This window comes from Hetaerina americana, unplaced genomic scaffold, assembly GCF_022747635.1.
Source record: "Hetaerina americana unplaced genomic scaffold, ioHetAmer1.1.p SCAF_2, whole genome shotgun sequence".
Taxonomy (NCBI): Eukaryota; Metazoa; Arthropoda; class Insecta; order Odonata; family Calopterygidae; genus Hetaerina; species Hetaerina americana.
Window position 1 is genome coordinate 1622672 of NW_027286763.1, and position 21645 is coordinate 1644316.

General features: G+C 36.7%; 4 protein-coding genes across 10 annotated transcripts in view; 2 read left to right on the forward strand and 2 right to left on the reverse strand.

Annotated features, from left to right (window-relative positions):
- Asap (ArfGAP domain of ASAP) overlaps positions 1–5519 on the reverse strand; it is a 165894-nt gene extending 160375 nt beyond the window's left edge. For all 3 annotated transcript variants that reach the window (XM_071585656.1, XM_071585655.1, XM_071585654.1), the window contains exon 1: positions 5266–5519. In XM_071585656.1, the coding sequence (XP_071441757.1) occupies positions 5266–5391 (126 nt within the window). In that variant the 5' untranslated portion in view covers positions 5392–5519. The remainder of the gene's footprint in view (positions 1–5265) is intronic.
- Positions 5520–5583: 64 nt separating this feature from the next.
- Muted (biogenesis of lysosome-related organelles complex 1 subunit 5) lies at positions 5584–6476 on the forward strand. The gene is made up of 4 exons (XM_071585659.1): positions 5584–5662; positions 5769–5851; positions 5931–6119; positions 6309–6476. The coding sequence occupies exons 1-4, from the start codon at positions 5644–5646 to the stop codon at positions 6474–6476; spliced, it is 459 nt and encodes a 152-aa protein (XP_071441760.1). The 5' UTR covers positions 5584–5643.
- Positions 6477–6549: 73 nt separating this feature from the next.
- On the forward strand, positions 6550–8249 carry LOC139688222 (transmembrane protein 199). Its single transcript, XM_071585658.1, has 2 exons — positions 6550–7015; positions 7678–8249. Exons 1-2 carry the CDS (start codon positions 6550–6552, stop codon positions 7914–7916), a joined length of 705 nt encoding a protein of 234 aa, XP_071441759.1. The 3' UTR covers positions 7917–8249.
- A 6727-nt stretch (positions 8250–14976) lies between these two features.
- Positions 14977–21645, reverse strand: part of Naprt (nicotinate phosphoribosyltransferase) — a 69248-nt gene continuing 62579 nt past the window's right edge. For all 5 annotated transcript variants that reach the window (XM_071585970.1, XM_071585973.1, XM_071585971.1 and 2 more), the window contains 3 exons: positions 19678–19814; positions 18078–18206; positions 14977–16511 (listed from right to left, as the gene is read on the reverse strand). In XM_071585970.1, coding sequence (XP_071442071.1) covers positions 16434–16511; positions 18078–18206; positions 19678–19814 — 344 coding nt within the window. In that variant the 3' untranslated portion in view covers positions 14977–16433. The remainder of the gene's footprint in view (positions 16512–18077; positions 18207–19677; positions 19815–21645) is intronic.

Sequence of the window (21645 nt, forward strand, 5' to 3'; positions counted from 1 at the left end):
ACCTTGGGGTTGATAACTGCCATGTTGAGGATAGCTTTACTGATAACTTCGAACGATTCTGACATGGTAAATATTGTTTCATCAGTACGACGCGTAGATACGGGCAGACCCAATGACTTCATCCTCGAGCGACGTCTTTTCCTTCACTCGTGATATACAAAATCTTAATTGAATCAATCCCGCCAGACACAATCTAACAGCTTCGTACGGTGGAAGCGAATATTTTCAATCAGACTAGAATTGCAGTTGCCATGACCGTCAATAAGTCTGGATGCAAACGAGTAGTTGTTTGGTCAAAGGAGGCTGACTCACCGATAGAGAGACACAATCTCCTAACGACATTTGAGGAAGTTTACACGCACCCTCTTCCCTGATATTATCTTCTTCCGAGCAGCAATCCGAAACGGACTGTTATCACTGGCAACCACATTTGCATCCCGCCTTTTATTCCCATTTATTCTTTTCGCTTCTCATCTCAGTTACATCAGTATGCCTACCCTAACATCCCACGCCAAGTGCAGCGCTAAACACATTCACTAAGTGTGTGTTTGAATTTCAAACATACCTAACGCCACGGCTGAAAAAATCCTGGCGGCGTTTTTCACAGTGTGAGTGCTGACAACCAACCTTCGCAAGCCACTTCCTGACCGCCTCCACATCTCCCGAAACGTTGATTAATTTTACACGTTTCCTCCGCCTTCGTGCATTATTTGTACATTATCTATTTTCACATCACGCCAGAGTCAATTCTAGTAACATTACTTCTTTATTTTTTGCATCGTGTGACTGAACCACATCTTTGTAAACGGAGGTGATAAATTTGAGCTTTTCCACAATTACTATCATCTCATGAATAGTATCATGTAAGCAGCCAATGGGAGTGAGGCACGGAGTTTCCGATCGTCATCCATCAGGGTAATTAGTGCGGCTATCGTGTGCATTGCGTGGCATTTCATCTTCGAGGTCATTAGAACGCTTTGTCTCTTATTTTCCACCGTTGCAATCGGGGATCGAAAATGATGGCCCATGTTGGTTGGCGCGTCGATTCCCTCTCCTCGTCAATGCAATGCGGGGCCAGAATCGCCCTCTCGAGGGCAGCAGCAGTCTCGCCCACCGACCACGACAGTCACAGCTATAGAGATTACATGTGATAGTCGTCACACGCAATCACCTTCACCGCCTTCCTAGGAGAGCCTGGTGATGCGGAATCATTAATTAATTCATAAATGCGCACACCCGCGAGATACAATTGCGGCAACGACCGAAAGTGCCAATCAACCGGCAACGGGAATACGTACCAACAGGCAAGGGCTTGGAAATTCCAACGAAAGTTACGATTGACATTCGCTCAAACGATTTCATTCATTTATCAATGATGACACCTAGTTTTGTCCCTGATCTTTCACCATCCTCAAAAATAATCTTGTCATTTTATTTTTCATCAATGAAACTTATTAAGAATATATCTCTCCGAAGAGATGTCATTCCTTCGTGAAATAAAGACAAGGGAGTATTTTTCTAGGAAGTTTCCAGGAACATCTCCATTGATTGCATACACAGAATTATAATAAACCACCTAAACGAATAAATTCGGGTTAATACGTTCTTCCGCGAAATGCAAAATTAAGCTTATCCTAAGCATATCAAAACATTCCCTTCTTGTATAATTAATTTTTTGTGTCGGGGGGGAGTGTCACCCATGGATTACGAGAGATTACGATCTCAATCATCCGTTCGTTTCCGACTGGAGAAGAGACACCCCAAGGCAAATGTCCTGGTTGTGTGTGGCTAACGAGCATCCCCGAATTCAAGTCTGATCCGGAATTACGCAGTCCACGAGAGGCAGGTAAACAAACACAGGAGCCTCCAAATATGAGGTGAGACTTGACTTGAGAGCAGCTACGAAGAGGCGAGAGTTTATTCAAGATATGCGATCGAGAGGATGACTGACCAAAAAAATTCACTCGACTACATATTACCAAGGGTATAGAGGAATCGAAAACTTTTACGTTAAATTATTAAGGATATGTTGACAATACATCGACAAGCGCGTCTAAGTTCAGCTTTGTTATTAATTGTAATGATTAATTACATATTATGATGAAATAAACCAGTACTTGATTGGTTACACATCTGGTGATCGGGATGCGAAAAATATAAATAAAAATCATAACCAAAATTGTTCGAGAGAGGAAGGGTTGAATTTATTGATTGAAAATGTACTGAAGTTACCTTACCTCCAATATTATTACATCATCATTCGGTTTATAACTCACTCAAAACTTTAAAAGAAAGATGGAACCAATTTAACATTATTATGGATTCCAATAATCCCAAAATTTAAATGCATTCAAACGAACATTACACCTGCGACCAATTTCACAGAGTGACCAGCCGATTTGCAAATTCTCTGAAAACGGTCTTCCTGTAATATTAAACTTTCAAATGCGAATACCGAGTAAATTAAGCTATTAAACAAGTGCTGCGCCATTTATTACCGACAGCTGATTTCTTATACGCTAAGTACAAGGTCTTAAAAAGTGAATTGTGGCTGTGAGAATCGGGGCCCTGGCTAACGCCATACTTTTCGTCAAATTCAGGATCTGTTTTGGGTTTAAATGATTCGTAATGTTGGCCGCGAATCACATCTATTTTCAAAATTAAGACTTCACCTGAATGTAGCATAGACCAAGACTACAGAATGTTGCATACCCATTTCTACCAGCACTTTATTCAATTCGCTCACAATGAACACATCGTACGCTCAGAGAACATGGGAAAAAATCGATATTTTTCGACACTATGATCAGTAATACTTTATTTATTTGTATTTTTTTTAACGACTTTATTTGGGCGAGATTGAGACTTCATAGTCCATTCTTCCGCCTAACATATTTGGTTCCGGAAATGAAACAAATCGGGTCGGATGTTTGCTATAAATAAATATTTACATATCGCATGAATTCACCAGACTAATTCACGACAGGATGAGGGCTAAACGTTTACCACAGTAATACAATCCGTATCGCAGTAATTGAAGCAGAAAGTGTTGTCTCCGGGGGGTCATAGACGTGAGGCTCATTGTACATTTCATGGCACTTTGAAAAATAAAAATTGTTTTATTTACATTTGAAGGCGCAATCGGCGACATGAAGAAAACTTTCTCGGTCGTATTACTATGTCAATGATTTCATAGCTATAAAAATAAAAATTAATTACAGTAAGCCAATAAAAATCCATGGGAAAATTAAAGTTAACTCAAAACAGTAACACAAATACAGCAATAATAATTCGCCATCAATTTACCTGTATCAACGAAAATATTTTTAAAATCTATTAAAAGTATTTCTTATTTTACAATTGCACAACTCGATAATGTTTAAATAGCGTACGAATTGGTAAGCCTATTTTTACTGCAGCCACAGGTCTGGCGAGTAAGTGAAATTCTCCACACCATGAAAAAAATGTATGCGGCATAATATTGTGGAAGAAACGGTCATACTGAGAATTCTCCTAACACTTGGGGTTAATTCACCACTTTTACTAATTGGCAATGATATTCAAGGACAACCTGAGAAAATTTATTTTGTCTCAAATAGAATCAGAGAAAAATAATGAATGATTATTTTTTAAACTGGCGAAGGCCAATACACATTCCTCGATGCCACTCCCACCCTTGGAGTTTAGGTGCGCCTGTTCAATAGTAGGTGATGATCCTGAAGTAATAAGGATTCCTTTTGAAGTGGCACTTTCACCACAGAGCATGAGCCATTATGAAAACAGCTTATCAATATGCAAGGTGCACTGCTGCGGATTCCTGTGGGAGCCTTGAAATAATTCGGCGAAGCGTTGTGAAGGTAAAGAGTAGAAAGCATTTCGAAAACAAAGGCTAAAGGAAGCATCATAATCGGTATTCGATCAGTCTAAACTGTGATACCAGCCACTGATATAAGGACGTTAATATACTAAAGTGTTTTTTCCATTATTAAATATTATTCGACAGAATTTGAGCGGCGGATTAGAATTTCACAGGGTGAGAAATAGATACATAAAACATTCACCTTCAGCATAAGGAACGATATGCTAACGTAAGCCGTTATTTAATGGATTAATATGCAATTAATACTTACAAGGTATAAAAAAACAACAATACATTAATGCTGTCTGCGAAGAGAATTCCGCAGGAGCCATTACCATGAGATCAATTCTTGGCGGTGAGGAAAAATAAACAATTCACAACAAAGATTCACGTATCGAAAAAACCTACATCAAACAGGGAAGAGTTTTAACAAATACATGCCAGCGAACAATTTTTAGAGTACGGGAATAAAGAGACTGAAAAAGGAGTGGGGAATTTGTCATTGTTTACTTAGCTAAGATTCCTACGGGCTCGCCTCTTAGCAATGGCATTCATATCGAATAGGGGACTTGAGAACACCCCAATCCGCTACTATCCCAAAACTGCACTAGTACTAACCCACCATATTAAGGGCGCTCCAATAATGAGTTGAACGCACTTTTAAGGGTACCGATCTTTTCAGGATGAGTTCAAATCATATGATATGGCTTTCCCTAATCAATTTCCTCAAATTGACAACGCAGGCAGAAATACCACCCGATATATACCTATACTCATGTGAATGATTTTCCAAAAGCCTCGAAAGACGATGATTCGACAAAGAATCAATATTATCGTGAAGGCAAGCCGCTGAGACAACACGCCTATATAAGTTACGTTCAAAACACTGATTATTTTAATGCTATTGCAAAGACGACAACCAGAACCTTGAAGTAAACATTCTTTCGACAACTCGTCGACAAAGTTGGGAGCAAGACAAATAACAACAAAAGAAGGATTCACAAATAATAATTGCCAGGGAAGAAATCGACGGAAACTAAACGGAAAAGTTAATTAATTTGGCATTTTTTCCGAATTTTAAGAGATACTGACGAACAGATGGGTACTGACTGTACAGCACTTTAATCATGGCCACTGGAAAATGTTGATTCCAATGAAAATGTTCAGGTAGAGACACTGCAAAACAGCTGAGTGGGAAAAGTAGTTGACATGTATTCACGAAAACTGACGTTATTGGCTCAATCTAGAGCACGGTTCAATTCCCAAATTTTCGTTTTTCCCCTTGACATCCACTCCTTCATTCAATATCTGTTTTACTCCAACTTTTACCACAACATCCAAATCATCGCTTATCAAATTACAGCTCCATCAACAAAAATGCCCCGTATTACATTGCATCTGCTTACCTCTTCCAAAGCAGCTATTGTCTGTCGGAATTGAGGCATACGCGACACGAAGGTCGAAGTCGTCGGCGAATTGTAATCCTCCCGCGTCTCCTCCACGAATTCACTTACACCAATTAGACCAGGCATTTTGAAGGTTTTATTTTACACTATCCACAAAACACAAAATGAAAACAAAGTTGAGCTTCCTCTCACATTGCGATGTGATGACAAACCTTTCACTTTCCCATGCACCAACCTACTACTAACGATCAGAGGCTACTGTGACGATTTCTGGGAGTTTTGGCAACATCGCAGCATCTACAACTTTACCCATCATTCCCTCTGTTGACCAGGGAGCCTGGGAGGGATGAGAGTGAGGTTGCGAGTCGGTGGCAGAAGATGGCAGCAGTTGTAAAGGGTTGGTTTTGTGATCATATGATTCGTGAAAATGAATACTTGATAAAATATTTTTAGACTAAATTATAAAAAATGTATTGACTGATTTTGTAAGTAACCATTTCCAGATTCAGGCGAAATATGGACTCGCCTCTTTGATCACGGGCCTTTCTTGCAAGGTGAAATCAAGTATTTCCTGAAGGAATTTGAAGTAAGACTTTTGGCTTTAATTTTCACTTTGAATACAAATTAATAGAACGTAGAGCTTATACATAGAGTTGATATTTTAGGAAAGAAGAGCTGACAGGGAGGTGGAGAAAATTTTTCAAATATTGGAAAGAGTTACTGAGATTAAAGAGACTCAAATTGACCGGTTGAAGCTTTCGTCTGATGTCCACCTCCCCACGTTGAATGCTAATTTAGAGGTGGCGGTGGGCATGTGCAATCGAATTCTGGAAAAAGAAGAGGAATACTGCCCAGTAAGATATGATAATATACGAGTTTCAATTTGACACATTCTTTTCCCGTTCAATTTCCCCAGTTTGCACTGCAGTTTTTCTAATTACATTTTTGTGGTAAACTTCGGTAATATTCCGTTCGAACCCATCCATTAGTAATTTAAAAGTATGTTCAAGGTAAATAAAGGAAGTTTAATTTTCCATTTACAGGACCGAGCACTTGCCAACAACAGGGAGAGGCGCAAAGCCGAATGGGAAGCGTTTGTGGAAGATATGACACAAAAGTGTTCTAAAGTGGAAATAACATTTGGTGAGAAGGAAAAAGAAATGAGGGAATATTACGAACAGCTCGGGCAAAAATTAGAAGCTGAACAGTAAAGTCAATTGCTAGTATAAAGGAGCCCTTCAACTGAAATAATAAGTATCAAATTGTTATTAAGACATTCCTGCTATGGAGACGATTAAAGATCCATCAGTTAAGATAATTCCATCAGCAAGATTATTTGCGGTCATTAATGAACTTGAACTTGATGACAAGGCCAAGAAGTCTATGCCAAAATGTATCAATGATCTTCGAGAACTTAATAGTGTGAAATCAAATGAAAAGGAAGACGATGAAAAATCCTCATTTGTAGTTCTGTTCACTGTTAAAGACATTGAATGGGTCCTTGAGCAATTGCATGGCAATGAAAAGTATGCTGAGAGCCGTGGATTGAATCATGGCCTTTGTTTACATAGCCTTTTAGAAGACTGTCAGGTAGTTCTACCAATGCCTAAGCCTATAAAGAGAAACCCAGTCCTTGAAGAGAGGGTGAAGAGGCTACGCTTGGAGCAAGATGAGAGAGATTATAGGCGTATGACAAAAAATGTTGATGTAAACAGAAAGCATGAGCCTCAAGAAACCATTTCGTACCATTGTAAGTTTTATACATACTATATATATATATATATATATATATATATATATATATGCAATTATCGCTAATTAATGTTTCGGTGAAGTGCTTTTTATGAAATCACATCATTAAAAAGAAATTGGATGTGGTAGGCAAATTTCGAAGACTTCAATTTTGGTTGTACCCTCATTCTTATTCATTTTAAATGATTCAATTTCACTGGCATTCCTTTCGTCTTCTTTGATGAAAGTTGTATTAAGGCCCTTTGAAAAACTTCCGAAATAGCACCTGGTTAGCGTAAAAATTCTTATTAATCGAATTAATATTCTTCTTATGCTAATATGCTTCTGTGCTATTCACAGAATCAATCTAATGATTGATGATCTTAATGTAGACTTATCAATAGAAAATTATTGATAACTAACAATAAAACAGGTCAATTACACTTGTTTTACCATTGGCCAATTGGTGATATCTGGGCAGTAGAAAGTAGAAGTCCTGTTTTAAAAAAGACCAATGATAAACCAATCAAAGCAAATCCACAACTAGCTTTTTTATAATTTCAGAACAATAAAAAGTTATTTTTTACCAGTAAATTTAAGAAGCCTAGTTAGTACTATGCATGCACAAAAGTAATCTATAACTTAATAGCTTTCAAATAAATGCTTACTATTTTTTTCCAGTGAAGCAGATAAATCGGCAGCTGATTGCAGTCTTTCAATTTGTATTATCCGTGGTAGCAGGATTCATGTTTGGATTTTTGGGAGTGGAACTTATCGTTGGTTCACTTGACTTTGGTTTCCGTCTGTTGCTAGGTATTATATGTGCTTTAATAATTGCTCTTGCTGAGATATACTTTTTAGCGAAGCAACTCTCCGAGGACATATTTCCTCCAGAGAAATATAAATTACACCAAGATTAAGTGAACTCTACCTACTTCTTCTATTTCACTATGTAACCAATGTTAATCTTTGAAGACAGACGTTTTCTTAAAAAAATAAAGGAAAAGAACCAATGAAATATACATGCTGAACAATCTCAAATTCGTGAATGTTTCATGTAAACTAATGTGTAGTCTGAGATAAAGGTATGCTTTTAGCTTCTCTAAATGCTTTGTCGTCTGTATTTTTTGTTATTTTGAATGGTCATAAAGGCCTTTCTTTTTTGGGCACTAATTCATGGATTATTTGTACATAACATTTTTGTTTTGTAATAAAATCATTTTATAAACTAAAATAAAGCACTTAAAAGAGCATATCCAAATGGCTTAGTTTTTTATCCAAATTTATCTGCAGTTTCACTTACACTTAGCTTCGAGAGAAAGGAGATGATTTTACATGGGTGTACAGCCTTGTCAGCCAATGGTCACTTAACATTAGTTTACCAAAACAAATGTTTTGCACCCATTATTGTATCAGATGGAACTTGGCATGTTTCATCCTACCCATAGACTGCAGTATAACTGCCGACTTGATAATATCTATTTCTAACAGTTTTTATTTTATTGTCTCTCTAACTTCTGTGAGTTCCTGATGTCTTCCATTTTCTAGGCGTGCTAAGCAAGGTGGAATTTCTTACTAAATATCATGTATCTCCCCAACCAATCAATCAATCTTCAACTATATTATCAGTTGGGTCAGTCAGAATATGAGGATTCCAGAAAAATTTATAGTGACTATTACAATTTTTTATAAGTGCTATAATATTCTTTCATAATTTCTTGGAAACATTAATCAGTGGAAAACATGGCCAACTGTTAGTTATCATTGAAGGAAGTGAGATTGAAAATTTTAAGTTTCAAAAATGGCCCTAAAATGAAATGAATATGAATAAAATATGTTAATAGCAAAGTCAATTTTCATTGCAGAATTTTTAGCATTATTTTCAATCACATTAGTAATAACTTGTGGGGGGATTCACTTGACATTCTTATCACATTGACACTACCGAGGTGAATTTTTGCACAGAAGAAACCTTAATATAGAATTTACTTGTTCCTTAATTAGACTATTGGTGGGTCGTCACTGGAAAATATCTAACGAGTTTCTTAAGACAATACTAAGGCATTCAAAAGCTTAAGTAAATTATTACATTTGAAAGTTGGGCCATTGATCTCATTGACTTCTCCCTCTTCCTATTGTTTCCACGACTTATAGTAATTGTAGGCTTGGTATTACCATTGTTTCACTCAATCTAACAGTAAAACCCATGGTTCGCACAATATTTGGAAATCAGATACCCGATTCTTTCTAAAGGAAATAATTATTTAATAACTTCCACAACCATAGTTATTAAGTAAAGCAACTATTTTGGGCACGTTTATTTCTCCCCTTCATTAATCATAACAGAATCGAGTTAAATTTACTCTTGCAGATTCATTAACCTTTTGATAAGTTGAGAATCCAATAATTAACTGCCCTCATCCCAGGATGCACAAGACGAAGCAATTTAATAATTTACTTTCATATCATTTTTAAAAGGTTGATCTAAATTGATTTTCTGCCATTGGCTGTGCAAGGTATGTCCGCATGAGAATTTCTAATGGAAAATAAATGAGAATAGATAACTGACAGCCTACTTCTCCCATGTTAAACATTTTATCCCCAAAATTCCAGTTTCTTCCAAGTATTTTTGATTTTCCAGAATGGTAGGCCAACTCAATGATTTGTTTAATATATTATGAGTTTCCTCCCTTCAGGGAAAACACAAAGTAATGTATAAAACCATATTCACTACGAAAGAGCCATAAACATGGTAATCAACTCAAAGGTCGGTTTGGTAGAGCTCACCTAATTCTAAACCCTTCACGGCATGGGCAAGTTGCACATTGGCAGGGTAGGGGGACCAGTTCCTTTCCCTGTGCCAGTTATGGTTTCCCAGGAAGATCTGATACCCGAAATGTGACTATTTGGTTTCATTTTGGGTGAAGCTGAGAGTGGCCAGGAATTGAACCCAGGCCCACCCCTGGACTACCATGACTATACGTATGTCTGAATATAAGCCAACTCCAGATTGAAGCTGGAATCCAATGAAAAATAATTCAAATTACAATGAATCAGGAGAGAGATTTTTCTCCAGAGCTCACATTTAAGCCAAAGGATTACTTTTTCATCACAAATTTTGACAAAAAACATTGCCTTACAATCAGGCAGATGCATACCAGATAATGCTGTGAGGTATAGGCGTCACCACAGTATGTCTTCCTGGGTTTCACAGAATTGCAATTTCTTCCCTGTAATTCTTGTGGTAGCTTGATTCAGAGTGGAGAGAGGATAAATCTGAAAGTGCTTTGTCCCTATATTAAAGGTTGTCCATCAGGATAACATCTGGGAATGGGTATGCATGTAATGAGGTCAGAAATTGTCCTTGTGTGTAACCATGGCCTCAATTGATGGACAAGCCAAGATTGTGATTCTTTTAAACATTCTGTAAGAACAAGATTGGTATTTCATGACCTGGAGGTACCATACTCCGTTTAGGGATGACATAAATATCTATGTGGTTTCAGAATGAAAGCCATGAAGCATAATAACCTCGTTCAGAATCTCAATTTCTTCACAGAAATAATGTGACTTCATAAGGTTAATGAATGGAGATTTTGCACAAGGATATATGAACCATGAAGATGGGACATGGATAGAGCTGAAGCCACAGAATTTTGATGCCCTTTGTCATCATCATAGGTATTCCTTTAATGTATTCATACATAAATGCACAGCAAAACCTCAAACTATTATTATTCCTCAATTGATCAATTCCCTGCATTCATTCAAGTTTCAACATGAACACCTTAAAGCAAGGCAAAATTATTTTACAGTCAACATTCCTTCAAGCATCAATTAGCATTTCTAGATCAGGCCCAACATTAATCCAGTCATCACTTTTAATTAATACAGCTCGCACATCCAATCTGCCTCCTACTAGAGAAGACTATTCCTTCCGTACCATTTGTGAAAAATAGAATAAGCCAACATGGGTTTCATTGAAGTTTTGCTTTGGATGTGATTTCTATTGAGTTGATTATGAGAAAAGGATATGCACTCACTCAGAGTGATTGTTTTCTTAAGAGTGCTGAATAGAAGATTAAACAAAATCATGGTGCATAGCAACGGAGAGCGATGTCTGGAGGAGGGGAAAGGGTAGTGTGCATGTGTTGATTAGATGAAGGCTTTTGACTGTATACAATGGGAAAAACTTATGAAAATCCTAAAAGAAAAACGTGTGAACTTGAGAGGGAGAAGACTGATCGGAAATTTATACTTAGACCAGGCAGTGTGTATTAGAATAGGTGAAAAGAAGACGGGTTGGTTCGACATTGGGAGGGAAGTGAGGCAAGGGTTGTCTCACCCCACCCTCTTTATCCTTTACGTGGAAGACTTAGTCAGAGAGTGCCGGAGAGAATACGCAGGACTGTCAGTTGGAGGAACACGGATTGTGTGCATCAGATTTGCTGATGACATGATCCTTTTTGCCAAGGAAAAAGAATAATCAAATCATGTGTTGCAACACCATATGTTGTCAAATCATATGTTGTTGTTGTTACTGGCATGATGGAGGAGTATGGCTTAGTGATAAATAGGAGCAAGATCAAAGTAGAGGAAATGAATAATTTAATGGAAGGAGAAAGGCTGGAACAAGTCGAGAGGTACAAATATCTGAGAATGGAGGTAACAAAAAGCTGGAATGAAAAGGAAATTAAAATGTAGAGAGTGATGGCCACGGAAATTCAGCTGGAAAACTGTTAAGTATGAAGCGTTGTGTTGTACATATGGCTGTGAAACACGGACTGAATAGAAAAGGGACCGGGAAAGGCTAGAGGCATGTAAGTTGAGGGCGTGGAGAAGAATGAGGTGGAGATGGGCACAACAGGTGAAAAATGAGGTGCTGAGGGGAGGGGGAGAAGATTGCTCACAGAGATATAGGCTTGGACATGCGCTACAAAGGGAGCGCCTTTTGAAGGTGGTGCTGGGAGAGGGGGGGCCAAACATGAGGAATGGGGCTGAGGAGGGTCGAAGTGATGGGGAAGAGGGTGAGGGGTATACGGACATGAAGAGAAGGGGGGCACAGGAAACGAAAACGTGGCGGTAAAGAGGCCTCCATGGATTTGCCAACCACGGCAGATGACCCACTATGATCATGACATCCCTTAGCTGGTCACTGGGTTAGCAGTTCGTTCACTGGTGGCTCTCTCAACAGTCCTCGTGACTTTCATAATGAAAGATTAATTGCATTTCTTAATTTATGCTTGTTTATTTAGTTTTGACAGTTGTAAATTATTTTGTATCCTTGGTTGTAAGTAGTTCCACCTTCCACTCACCACCAGCAATGAGTTATCTGACAACAAATCTGAGGACACTTTGCAATAGACTAAATATTATTATAGAAATGGATACTAATCTAAGTGAAAAAAATATTTATGCTAAAATACCTCAGAATACCAACATTTAGACTTAATTCTTGGATGGTAAAATGGAATTAGAACAAAAAAAGCAAAGTTCAGAGAAGCATCAAAGAAGAGAAAAATAAGAAAGCAGTCAACATACAACGATCTTGAAGTCAACCTCTTCATTTTGTACCAACAGTCAGAGGCTATGAACTTCCCAATCAAAGGTAACATAATCAGTGAAAACTTTTCTGACAAATATAGCATTTATAGACAAGAAAATATATTGTCGGAATGACAAATCATGTCCCTAAAATTTATGCAATTTGAAGGCTTCTTCGGAACAAAAATGAAAATTATTTTCTTCAGGTGTCTTCATAATCTTCAAGCATCCACAATGCATGTATTCATTTGGATTAAAAATAGATAAACAACATTTTATTACTGAACTCTTATGAAATATTTCCTGCTCACCTGAATTCAACATTTCCTTTATTTTTCACAATCCATTAAAAAAAGAATTGAGGTTCCACCGGATATGATGCTAGGAAATGGGCAGAATTAGAAATCAACGAATAGAATCCTTTTTCTGATACATACTTCACAATGGCAATATTTAAAGAAAATACATGCATTTAGCATTAAGGTCACCCTTACATCATCTGTCATAATTGAACACCAAATTTAACTTGATGGTTACTGACATAGACCCAATGGCATAATCCCTGGTGTTGCCCGACAGGGTAACGTATTACTACTGAAAACTAGAACAAACTTCAAAACACTGCTCTATTCACTTGAACCTTAAGTGAGAGCCTTTACATTCTCATATGAATTAGTTTTCTAGATCCAATGGCTCAAAGAGTGCATTATTCCAAAAAGTGACCCATTTGTTTCACTAGGATTGGAAATTATACATACCACATTTCCTGGCCCAAAAGATGAATTTTTTTGATATCCAATATGTGCTCTAAAATCAGCCTGTTTCTTCTTATGGGCCAGGGATATTAAGGGTATTACTTTGACCTATCATACGCAAGCCGATTTGCAGTGAAAATACTTACTGTTGCTTCCCTGCATTAGACACAGAATATGATTGACTTTGCTACAAATTTCAATAATATCAATAAAATAACAGAAAGTCAGCATCACATAAAAAGTTAAAATGGCCTCATGGCATCTTAAGAGAGAAGAGTCATTTTAACTTGCATTCATGGATTACGCTTCATAACATGAAAACAAGGCAGCTTAAAGGCATTTTGGCCCATTGATGCCCAATTATTGGAATTCCACAATGAAGAAAACTTTGACAGGTGTATAGCTTCTTATTTGTAATGTAAGAAAGCAATTTTCTTCATATTTTAAGTGTTAGCATCAAAGTACCTTGATCTTTTCTGACTGGTTCAAATATTTTTTGGGAATTCTAACCTGAAATAAAATTACAGTGCATCATATAGGCTGGGAAATAGAGTCTCATTTTGAATAGTACATGACTGCATTCTAGACTTAACAATCATACCTTGAAAATGCGGAAGTTTATTACAATCTCTACGAACCTGTCGAGGAAATTTATTTATTTATTCAGTATTAGTCCGAAAACGGCACATTTTGGCCTTTACATCGAACTATTAACAACGATAACAATGGTCACATTTACAAACACCCAAGCCCTAGATGGAGGAAAACTCACCCAGGCGGGAATCGAACCCACGACCCTTGGAATGGCCGACGAGGACGTTACCCTGCCGCCACCGGGGTCGGCGATGATTAAATGATGATTAAAGAGGCATGGGAAAAACTGGAGATAGCAGTGAAAGCCGGTGGGGAATTCATAAAATCAGTTAGGCTTGCTGATGACCAAGCTCTAGTTTTCCAGGAAGAAAAAGGCTAAGGTAAACATTAAAATATGAGGGAAAATACTAGAGCAGGTTTAACAGTTTGCGTATCTTGGAAGTGTTTTGGACCATAATGGTCTCAGTAATAGGGACGTGAGGAGAAGAATTGCGCTTGGCAAAGAGACTTTCACAAGGAGGAGAAAATCAATGACATGGACCCTGAGTAAGTGTGTTGGTTAAAATAAAGAGGGAGGAAGGAAGTATACCGAGGTGAAGAGGGACTTAATTGTAGAATAGGATGTTGGGTTGTGCTTTTTTAGGAGAGACAATATTTACTGGGTAGTTGTGTCCATCCAAAACCTACCTTAACCAGTAGATTACCCATAATGATAATATTGCAATGAAAGTAATCCCAAATAGAAATCATTAAAAATTATAGTCATGATTTTCCCCAGTTAATGTAATAGGATAAAAATGTATTCATGCACAGACTATCCAGATAAAATTAATTGCTGATGTAATATCAGTTACTTCAATTATAAGGTATCAACATAGTTTTCTTTATTAAAAGCATAAATAACACCAAACAGATAAATACAATAATATTTATTTCTATCTGTAAATTTGTACGCAATCATCAACAGTATGAATTTATATTTTTACAACAATTGAGGATGTATGATAAGTTCACAGAAAACAAACAGCACAATAAAACTTAAAAAGCATGGGAGTAACTTAAAATAAACTCAATGATAACAAGGATATTTCCATCAGATATTGAAGATGTCTTTATTACAAGTTTAGTTTTATGACATTAAATGCATTTACATATAGCTACACGCTTTGCAATGTAATAGTCTCCATATATTTAGACACATTCAACAAGACCATGGATTCACTGAAAATATGTCAACATGTTTAGAATTTTTTATACAACCTTGCTGGGTCAAGGCAGCGTCCAATGTTCAAAATCATGCAAGTAGCTGAGCAAAAAAAAATTTAAACTCTTACCAGCTACCTGGGTGCCTGGCCTAAACTGTGAACAGACTTAGTCATCTAAATTTTACAGAGCTTTTTTTCAAACAGGCACTTCCATGGATCACAACACAATACTTACTTTGAGTGTCATGCATCCAACTTAGTTGGCTGACATAAAGAGTCTCACAGCCAATGGCTTCAGCAGGTAAAATTACACCACAGAATTTAAGATCATAATTGCAATTAGGTACCCATGACAGAAATTGATTAAGTACACAAAGAATGAAAAACACAGACAAAATAAATATTAATAGCATTTTGTGCCAATGTCATAAAAAGAGACATTTGTACTTCCCACAACTCTTATGACGTTTATTCATAAGGACATAAACCTATATACAGATCACCATGATATGCTTTCAAACCTTTCTCTAACATTTGCTCATCCCCATTTATTCACTGTCTTCCGATTACATTCATTGCAAACACAGTTCTACTTTCCCAGCACACGATTAAGCATTAAAAACAAGCATCATAAAATGTAAAATCAATCATTTTGTAGGTATACTGTGCCAAGAAAATGCCTTCATTGGATCTTGTGTCATCTAAAACATCTATTTTGTAATATTCATCAGACTAACAAATTGTATAAAATAAAAATTCTGTTTTATATTCCAACATGAAAAATATTAATCTTTAGAATGTTTAGGATAGCTTTTAAGTCATTGATTTTGAAAAAAATATGCAACATGTAATGTTTTTTTTCAATGTATATAATTCTAACCGTGCTCATAGCCTTCTAAATTAGCTCTTGCATAAAATTCATTGTCGATCACCGTTGATGCTGAGGAATCCTCCATTCCAACTAAGAAGCTCCAAGAGCCACAAACTGTAACCTTTCTTCCCGGGATGTTTACACGGAACGGTAGCAGATAAGAGCAAGTGGTGACTGACAAGCACTTGCAAATGAATAATTCCACAACTTACATCACACCAATCAGCAACCTTAGTGATAATAACCAACAAATTCATAGATTCTCTCCCCTCGTGCAGGTACAGAAACATAAATTCTCACCTCATCCGCACATTCCTTCCAAGTGTCACACCACCACCACCACCACAGCAGGTACCTATGTTTCTGTTTGGTTCTCAACAGACAGAGCACCAAATGGCGGGGCAACATCCAACCCCTTAAACGGGCACGCAGCCGCACCAGAAGAGGAGGAGACACCCCACCTCAACCTCAGGAGAGTTCCCCAATGGGTGCATTCTGAAGCCACAGATCGTGTATAAAATTGTACAGGACATCACTAACGGCTACCTGCCAATCAAAGAGACATTAGCTGTATTAATACAATACCGTGTGTTGTTCCCTCAATTGTAAAACACCAATGCAGTAACAGAAAAACGTGATGTGGCTGGACTATTGACGTCTCAATACTTGTACAATTCCTATTTTAGAGACTGACAGTTATAAATTTCCAGCTGACACAAGTACATTAGTGGCATGCTTGGAAAATCATTCAAATTCAGTAGCCGGCCAAATGCATTTAACACTTTGCTTCCGGTGGGTTACACCTTCCAGTGTCCAGATATCTTCATCATTCATGCTTCATATTTACCCAGCTATTACTTTTTGAAAAATGTCATAATGGTGTCATTGCTAGTTTTTCCGGTTGAACTTTTCCAAAACTAATTCTACACGCGGGGTATTTTGCTTTCCCAAGAGTCCAAACACTCAAATAACTTATGTTCATTCAGAAAGTCATTTTGATAAATCATTAATCTCAATCATGAGTGATTTGTCGAGAGTTCATCCCCCGCTGCTACCTTCATTAGATCTTTCATGCACTTATAATCATCATTTTTCAAAACTCTTTCATTTCCACTTTTGGCCATATTCTGGAAAAATGCCCTAGAGCCGTCAAACGTGGAGTGATTTCAATTTTGTTATTTGCATATAAAATATACATACTTCCCTTCTCCCCGCCCCTCCTCTGTGGTCCAACCTCAAGCTTCCCCACCTCCCTCCCTCCCTTTCCTTTACCACCAACCCATTAATTCAACCCTGTCTACCGGATACTTCATTCTTCTCTGAAGAGTCCTGCTTGGCTGGCGAAACAGCTGCTGTCAGTTTACCCTCAGCATTTACCAACACTGCTGCTTTCCTTGGTATTTTTTTTCATCTTTGTGATTGATGGGTCCCTGGCATCGGAGGAATCCTTGTCAACTCAAAACGAGTGAGAGAGCGGGATTCACAAAGGTCCAACACACCCTGGAGTGATTGAGTGACTGCAAACCTGAACTTGGGCCTTCTTCCTTTTTTTTTTGATTTTTATTTCAATTTATTTTTCATTCCTGTGTGAGTAGAATGGGTCCCTGGCAGAGGAGATATCCTTGCAAACCCTGAGTGTGCACGTGTGAATGCGTTTCACGAGAGTGACTGCTATTCCTTGACGCACCCTCCTGATCGAGTGGTTTTAGGTTTGTATCCTTATTCATTAGTTTTGCATTGTCTGTACGTGATTGAGGCACACCCTCAGAGCCACTGTTTCCCAAACACACCCAAATAACCTGGCGTGCATTTCCAATCTTCCCCTCACTTTATTTTTACCTCCTCCCTCTTAAACAAACCTTGGGCCAATCAAGTTTATGGTCTTGGCTATTTTGCTTTCCAGGAAGTTACATCTTTTGTTGGCAATTCTAGGGATAGACTGCCTGCTTGCAATTATTTGCGTGAATGACTGACCAGAAGAATGATTGGGTGAAAAGCAAAAAATAATTAATTAAATTTTGCTAGAAAAGAGTAGAAGGATATTGAAAACATGATGCGAGTGTAATCAAACCATCAAAAAACATAGAAGTTTAAGCATAATGACATACATACCTTATATGGCGTAGGATTGAGATTTCGCTTGTGGTCTTGGCGCAGCGTTTTCAGTGATGTCTGAACTCTGTGCCTGACCTCATCTAATCCAGGCAATTCTCCAACTATCTGCCCATTTTCCCAATAGACCTGTAAATATGATATAGCAATAAATAATATGATCAAGATTAGTTCTTCTTTTTTAAATAAATTATGGTGCAATAATCCTTGTAATTTTCACATATATATAAAACTGGAGTGGCATTTTACCAAATTTTGAAGCGTCGGCTAAAACAAATGTCTCTAGGCAGCTTTCTAGTAAAAAGGAATTAGGTATATATTATAGATAATTAACAATTCATTTAATTCCTCTTTTGCATTTACAAATCAAGTTTGCATTCCCAATTGCTTCATTCCAAAATTGAAGAAAACTTTAAACGCGATCTACAATCCTAAACAATACATGCATAATTTCCTTTGAATTATGAATGAATCCAAATAAATGTTTAACAATATTGAATTTATGTTTACGAAGTGAAAATTAAGTAACTTTGAGATTAAATATTAATGTGTGTGCATGAACACTGAGGTGACAGACATTTAAGTATAAAAGAGTCACCATTGAAAAATCTGAATCATTGCATCTCTCATAGAACGGTTTCTTATCTATCTTCCCGCAGAATTTTCAGATCCTGCTCCATTTTCAAAGTTTTTATTTTTTCTATCTTTTTAAAGATATATAAATAAACTTCAAAAGGACATGTAACTAAGGTCAATTAACAGCTTGGTGGAATTTTAATACTGTGCAAACCATAAAAACAAACGACATATTTTGAAAAGTTTGGACTAGTTCAACAAAAATTTTAAAAACTGGTAGGCATACCCCAAAAATAACCAATTTATTGGCTAAACTAATTTTTATGAAACAATACATGAAGTAGGCATAAAAACTTACAGTTATCAATGAAACCTTGGATAAAAATTCAATAAACCTTGGCTTATCATTTTAACGGGGCTATAAGATTTCATATAAATCTCTCGGGAATGTAAAATGAGGTTTTGATTGCACTGATTTTTACGGAGAGTGCTCTGGTATATAAGAAAATCACATGGATTTAAAGTTCACACAAATTTGGGGTACAGATATATGAAGTTTCACTGTACTAGATATGCAACATACTTCTATAAATGAAGGACATTTCTTCCTTCAACCAATTCTTACCATTTCTAAAATAACTAAATGGGGTAATCAAATGTGTATTTAAATATAGGCATACTATCTTTTTGAGTACAATATAGTTCCTTTCTTAAATTTTCGACTGATTTCACTACCAAAGAAATAAAACCATTTCCTGAGAGACTATGAAATTTTAAAAATTAAAGCTCATTAGTACAGAAACATCATCTTTGGACAAAATTTAATCATGCCCCAAACAAGCACTTCCTTTATACACTAGAAAACATTTTCTACGCATATTTCTTCAGGGATAACAAAGATTATGATGACAATGCAAAATTTTTTTAACAGTAATGAATTCCAATTTTTTTCATCTCTTACCAATAGGTATACCATATTTAATTCTCAAATCATCATTAATGAGAGAGGAATATAACTACAAACCTTAAAGAGAGGCTCTACTCGGGTAGGAATGACATAAGCTCGTTTTGATTCTTGGAAAGGATGCCGACACAGGACTTTTTGCCCAACTTCGGGTGGGGTCTCAATGGATCTCTGCAGCAAATCAATGAGAGCATGACCTGAAGTATCACCAGAGAAAGAATTATCAATCATGAGAACGATAATAAGTTCCATCAACCAATATTCACAAAACAAATTTAAATAGCATGATCAAATGACGGTCTTCTTCTCAGCAAACAACAAATAAGTAGGAGGCCTGACATAAATATGTTGAAGGCCAAAAGCTAATACCATGAATCTTACCATCGTGTAATGAAGTGTCATTTGTTTAAGTTGTCACAAACAAAGTCGAATCGTGTCACAAGTTAATAAAGCTACTTTTTCAGGGGCACCAGGACCACTTACAAGGGGACAACCAGGTCTGTCGACCAATTTTCTTGAATTTTGGTATTTATAATCCCCTTGTCTCCCTTACCATAAACCTCCCCAATGGCCAATAGTTCATGAGATGATCAGACTTAAAAATAGCAATCAATTGTCCAGATGACTGCTACCTTTATTATGATATGAGAAAGTGTGTGGTGTAATAGCAACATCCTAGGCTATGTCGCCAAAGTGGCAGCTTCAACGCTGACTTAGGGACAATTTTTTTCAGTTTTACTAGGGTTCATATTTCCTAATGTTGTGGAGCCTTATTATTGTTGGTTTTAGCTTTCTTCTTCTTTTTTTTTCATCCTTTGAATGGGAAATTTGAGTATGGTATTTTTTTTCATTTCTGATATTTTTTCCTTTCTTTCTACAGTCCTGGATCTATATTTTAATGCATTTTATTTTTGTTTTGGCATATGCTAGGGTGATAGTGCCATAGTAGCTGCATTATTATATTATGAAGTCCTCAGAAAATAATCACACACTTCAAGTGAAAAAAATCCTTAATGTGTGACAATATTGACACCAACAAATTTAATGTTTTCAATGCTATTAACATAAATATTTCCCAGTAAAATGTAGTAATGACAACATCATGCAGTAATCTGTAATATCAAAAGAAATTGTATGAAAAAATCCAACAAAAATAAAAAAATAATATGATATAAGAAATTACAGCCCAACAGATGATAAAATTTAAAGAATGCTAAAACTGGTAATAAAAAAGCACCAAAACAAAATTAGGGAGAATTAAAGCATAAAAAAGTTGAAAAATATTAGTTGTGGATTGAATAAGCAATCTCAGAGCCAATATCCACGACACACAACACACCCTCACAGAGAAGACACTTTTTGCATCATTTATATGTAATTATCAAAACTTTTGGCCATCTATGCCAAAATGAGATACTTTTATACCTTTGAAAATTAAGTGGATCCAACTGCCACATTCAAGTGAAGTCGCAGTTTCTATTCCCATTCAGTAATCACTCATTGCTCAGAACACAGCTGCGAAATTCCTCTGTTTTATACTGACTGGTAATGTGGCCACCAATGGAAAAGAGCAATGACCTTAACTACAAGGATCACCACAAATATACATACACAAATCCATTACTATGCTTCGTAAAAATTGATTTTCAATGCAAATGAGAGTGCGAGAAGATTTTAAGGCTGCAAAGAAGTGTACGGATTTCCAGGAAAGGTGCCACAATTAACCAATACAATTTGACATTTTAGCTATACCACTAATTTAATGTATAATGTATGGTGATTCCCTTGAGAAATATAAGAAGCAAACAATGAAATTCATATTAATACATACATCTACAGTACAGATAAAAATTGGAAAAATCAAGAATCAGTCAAATGTTTTGTGCATTGAAAAGCAGCTGATTTTAAATCATTCTAACATCGGACAGAATGCACAAGCTTCAATGCATAATAATTCTGACATGATCTTTAGAAAATACGTTAACTGTAATGAGATCACAAAATGAAAAATTGCCAAATCAATGATGC

Excerpts from the sequence above, each read along its gene's own strand:
- Muted (XM_071585659.1), top strand. Across the intron at positions 5,852-5,930 it reads ATTTCCTGAAGGAATTTGAA|GAAAGAAGAGCTGACAGGGA; the intron begins GTAAGACTTTTG and ends TTGATATTTTAG. Across the intron at positions 6,120-6,308 it reads AAGAAGAGGAATACTGCCCA|GACCGAGCACTTGCCAACAA; the intron begins GTAAGATATGAT and ends TTCCATTTACAG.
- LOC139688222 (XM_071585658.1), top strand. The coding sequence starts at position 6,550 with ATGGAGACGATTAAAGATCCATCAGTTAAGATAATTCCATCAGCAAGA. Across the intron at positions 7,016-7,677 it reads AGAAACCATTTCGTACCATT|TGAAGCAGATAAATCGGCAG; the intron begins GTAAGTTTTATA and ends ATTTTTTTCCAG.